The sequence below is a fragment of the Bidens hawaiensis genome, unplaced genomic scaffold, assembly GCF_021521415.1.
Source record: "Bidens hawaiensis isolate Kalapana, Puna unplaced genomic scaffold, B.hawaiensis_p1.1 tig00025569_1, whole genome shotgun sequence".
NCBI classification, from domain to species: Eukaryota; Viridiplantae; Streptophyta; class Magnoliopsida; order Asterales; family Asteraceae; genus Bidens; species Bidens hawaiensis.
In genome coordinates, this window is record NW_027494082.1 from 534 (window position 1) to 5,441 (window position 4,908).

Here is a 4,908-nt window from a genome sequence, read left to right on the forward strand (position 1 = left end):
TATATTCATGTAAAGATAAGATATAAACATTTAATACTTTTAATCTTCAACCTCCATTGATATGACATCATCAAGCTTCTACCTCCATCGATATGTCATCATCAAGCTTCGGTTTACAACGACACAAAATGCATAAAAATGATAGAAACGAGATAAACATCAAGTTTCTCAAGTAGAATTGGGGCAATACGGCTCTGATACCAATTAAAAGTTCATGACCGGGATCGGAATCATGTTTCGACGTTTACGAACAACTGATTCAACTTTTTAATGTACTGAGCATAAATAGGTACAATATGAAAAACACGATAGATATCTCGTATAAGCTCAAATTTTATTGATAGTAGTGAATTACAAAATATATGACAATTACGTACATGAGCTTGACTGGATCAGAAAATATAACAATAAGAGAAAAATGATCCAGAAGCTTACCAAATGAAACTAACAAACTATTTATAGTGCAGCATCTAACTTGCGTATAAGTGCATTGACATCCGTATATGTCCAAGTTGATATCACGTATATGTTCACCAATAATATACGGCCACAAGACAATGTATCAGTCCATTATATCAATCTAAATGTGGAAAACCGTAGCCGTGGAAGTCATTATCGATGCATTACAACATATCTATCAATCAATATGTGGAGAAAAGAAGCCGTATCCTCCACATACATATACGGGACCAGCTTGTCACCAACGTTTATGTCCAAAATCCAGCAACGTATATGACAATATAACCTGTATAAGATAGTTACACGGATCCTACATTAACGGATATCATATACGGTCATGTGAACACATGCGCTGGTCATGATCATATCCGCTGCCTATGATTTTCGCAAAACGTGTTTTTACGTTTTAACACTACTATTAACTGACCTTTAACAAGACGAAAGAGAAAGAACGTTTCGTGTACCAACAGACTCCCCCTCGGATTGGTGGTGGTTCTTGGATTTAACCAATGGGAAGGAACATACTATAATGAAGTCTACGCTCCCGTGGCCAGACTTGAAGCAATCAGAATATTATTAGATTTTGCATCATGGAAAGGATTCAAGGTTTATCAGCTAGATGTGAAGTCTGCTTTCCTTAATGAAATATTGGGTGAAAAAGTCTATGTGGGACAATCACAGGGGTTTGTTGATCCGATCCACAAAGACAAGGTGTACTTGCTCGACAAAGCTCTTTATGGATTACATCAAGCCCCGAGAGCTTGGAAACATTGTCTCAACATTTGTTAGACAATAGATTTGTTTGTGGTAACGTTGATTGTACACTCTTCACGAAGGAAGTAGATGGTCATTTACTGATAGTCCAGGTCTACGCTGACGATATCATCTTTGGTTCAACAAACGATCATCTGTGCAAGGAATTTGAGGATGTGATGAAATCGAAATTCGAGATGAGCGCAATGGGAGAATTGAAGTTTTTCTTGGGATTACAAGTCGAACGGCTATGATGGTATCTTTATACATCAGACGAAGTATGTCAATGATATCCTAGAGAAGTTCAATATGGTTGACTCAACACCAATCAGCACTCCTGTTCTTCTTAATCATGGAATCGGTCCTGATCCCACCGGGGAGAAGGTTTATGAGATGCTTTACCATTCCATGATTGGCTCTCTCATGTATCTCATCGCATCAAGGCCAGACATCATGTATCCTACCTGTTTATGCGCCCGATATCAATCCAATCCAAAAGTCTCTCACCTGACGTTGGTGAAGCGGATACTTCAGTATCTACAGGGATGTCCAGGGGTCGGTCTTTGGTATCCAAGAGATGATGTTTTTGAGCTAAGATCCTATTCTGATTCAGATTATGGAAGCTGTAAGCTAAATGCTAAGTCTACCACAGTCGGCTGTCAAGTTTTTGGTAGCAGGTTGGTGACATGGCAATATAAGAAGCAGACAACTGTATCGCTCTCTACCTGTGAAGCTGAGTACGTGGCTTCATCTAGTTGCTGTTCTCAGGTTCTATGGATTCAACAGTAGATGTGCGATTATGGTTTGAATTTTCTTACTACTTTATGTAGATAACACTGCTGTATCTCCGTAACAAAAAACCCGGTAAATCACTCTAAAAATAAACATATAGATATATGGTATCACTTCATTCATGATTGCTACGAAAAGAAGTTGGTAACCATAGACAAAATTCACACCGACGAACAAAAAGTCGATCTTTTTACTATAGCTTTCGATAAAAAACAGATTTTTGTATTTGTTGGGGTTTAATGGTATTAAGGATTTGGGAGGTGGGAAAGAGTGTGATCCCGAGGTTATGGATTCCGACCTGGTGTAACCATTCATCAAGGTTACGTTTCTTTGTATATATTCTATCAAAATTTTGCAAATAGTTTTTGGTTTTAGGGGGAGAAATGGTTTGGGGTAATACAAAACATTTTAAAAATCTTAAAATTCAAAAACATTGAAAAAGGTGAAAAATTCAAAAACAATAGATACTGCACCTCAAAACGAGTTTTGAAGCATAAAAGGAAAATGATAGTACATTGATCTTCTTGTTCCAAGTACTGTTAAATTAAGTATAAAAGTCTATTGCTTAATGTTCAGTGCATTTGTAGGCTTTAAAACAAACAATAGAAAAGTGATATAAACCTAACTAGCCATATTGAAATATGGGTTAGAATTCTAGCATTTAGTCTTGGTAATGAGGCATAATTGTAATAGCCTGCAATACTCAAGCCTTGTGTTTCGGTAGATCACCAAAAATAAAGAATTAATAAAAGTGTTTTAAGCATCTGGTATATAATCTACACTTCAACGATGTATGGTTTTATAACCTTAATTATTGTATTGATGGGATGCTTTAAGTTTTTGGAACCATTAGGTCTTTATGCGATTTATCATATCGGTGAATATTTAAAATGTGCTTAAAGAGTGAACCCTGAAAATTCATTAAACTTGATCACTTTGTACTTAGTACAACTTACACTACTGATCTGATCAAACACGCTGTTAGTCATACATTATCCCCTTGATCGCATCTTATTACCATTAAGAAACACACCACAAGGGCCACAATGTCTGCAAGCCGACAGATGAAATCATGCATACTCATCCATGGTAAAGGAAACTTAGGGTATTGCTTGATAACAGGGGTATGCCTTGTTGTGGAACGTTGTTTCTAACATTTCAAAATCAAAAAGTTTAAAAATGTTTTGATCTGTTGATTCTAAGGTTTACGTCAATTTGGGGTGTCATGGTAAAAATCAAATTAAGCCTGAATCAAGATTAGAATCTGATCACTATCTGATATTGTGTGCTTAATTGAACATTAATCATATCACTAATGTCTCGAATATTTTGTTTAAAAGTTTATGTGGACAACAATACCAATGACTGACCTAACATCAGACATAATAAAGCTGAAATATATAACCGTGATGGAAGAACAAATAGATCAATATGAGTCCTTGCTCAACTCACAAAAATAAGTTTCTTACTGCTCATGTTTTATTGTTTGCAAATAGTGTTTTGAAAAAATTTGTTTTGTTTACAGTTATCGAAAACCAAAAAGATTTTACATTTCTATATTATTTTCGACTTTGGTAAATGATTAATCGGGTTTGGAGATCCCAGAATCTGAATCAGGTGTTTGTTTATGTTAAAATTTTTTCAAAATGGGATTAAATGTTAAAGAATTTATTCAAGGTCATTAACTTGGACTTGATTGGATTCAAAAGTGTGGATTTTATGTTTTGATATGTTTTACTTACATGTCAAGCGGATATATATTAAACATGGAGTATATGTTTTTATTACATATACGACGTAAAAGTTTAACACATATACGGTGTATATTTCAAACATATACAACAGATAAGTATATTCTACTTATAAGGGCGTATATGTTTGAGATATATAGATATTTTCTGTTAAACAAACATAATAGAGTTTAGAAGTATCTAGTGGATCTACTGTAAACGGGATTTTCGAGAATGGCCGACAAACTAATAGTTTTAGAATTAATACTCAGTTATGGCTATTATGTTAGCTGCAATTCAGCTTAAACTCTTACAAAACTATCAATCATAAATTTCTAATAACATCTGTTTTGAGTCGGTTATACTACAATTCAGGTATGTTAATGTCTACCCAATGCATTTCTCATATATTGTATTACGTGAATGTTGAAAAATTGGATAAAATCAGAAAGGTCTTTGAAAACTCGAAATTGAACTGTTGAAGCTGTATTTTTGATTGATTTGACTGTTGAAGTTGTATTTTTGATTGATTTGGTAACTAAAATGATGTATTTTGAGTCATGTTGATGATATTTGATCTTATTTGTTGATAATCATTGTTATATTATAAAGTCAACGTATTATGAAAAAGTCAAAATTAAGGTGTTTGAAAAGTCAAAATTAACGATTGTGTGCGGAATCTTTGATTAATATATTCAAGGCCATATTCAGATATTCATTGTTTGTGTGTGAAATTGCAGATGGTTTGGTCTAAAGAAGTTGATGATTCAAATGATGATGATTCGAATGATGATGTAGATGTTGTTTACTCAAGGATTTGCAAGGAAAGGACGATATGATTGTTACAAGATTCCATTTCAAGTCTAATTTCCACAAGATGGAGGATTAATTCTCATTATATAATCTATTAGAATATAGGATAGAAGGTTGGAATATATGATGGTGTTCTTTTGTCACTATACTAGATTCGACCAAGGTCAACCGAATGAATCTTCGGATGCCTGGGGTGATGTCAAGCAGCCATGGCTAATTTGATAGATCCAAATTTTGAAGTTTATATGACCAAGGTCTATTAAAGAAACTAGGTGTACATAATGGGTAAAAAGTTTTTGATATGACCGAATGACGATTACAAGTATCTAGCATCATTCAAGGAGGAGTTTGTTAGAGCAAA

General features: G+C 34.2%; 1 protein-coding gene across 1 annotated transcript; it reads left to right on the plus strand.

The window, feature by feature from the left end:
* Nucleotides 1–1,521: 1,521 nt before the first annotated feature.
* On the plus strand, nucleotides 1,522–4,573 carry LOC143571747 (secreted RxLR effector protein 161-like). The gene is made up of 4 exons (XM_077057088.1): nucleotides 1,522–1,980; nucleotides 2,043–2,053; nucleotides 2,221–2,305; nucleotides 4,475–4,573. Exons 1-4 carry the CDS (start codon nucleotides 1,522–1,524, stop codon nucleotides 4,571–4,573), a joined length of 654 nt encoding a protein of 217 aa, XP_076913203.1.
* Nucleotides 4,574–4,908: the final 335 nt, after the last annotated feature.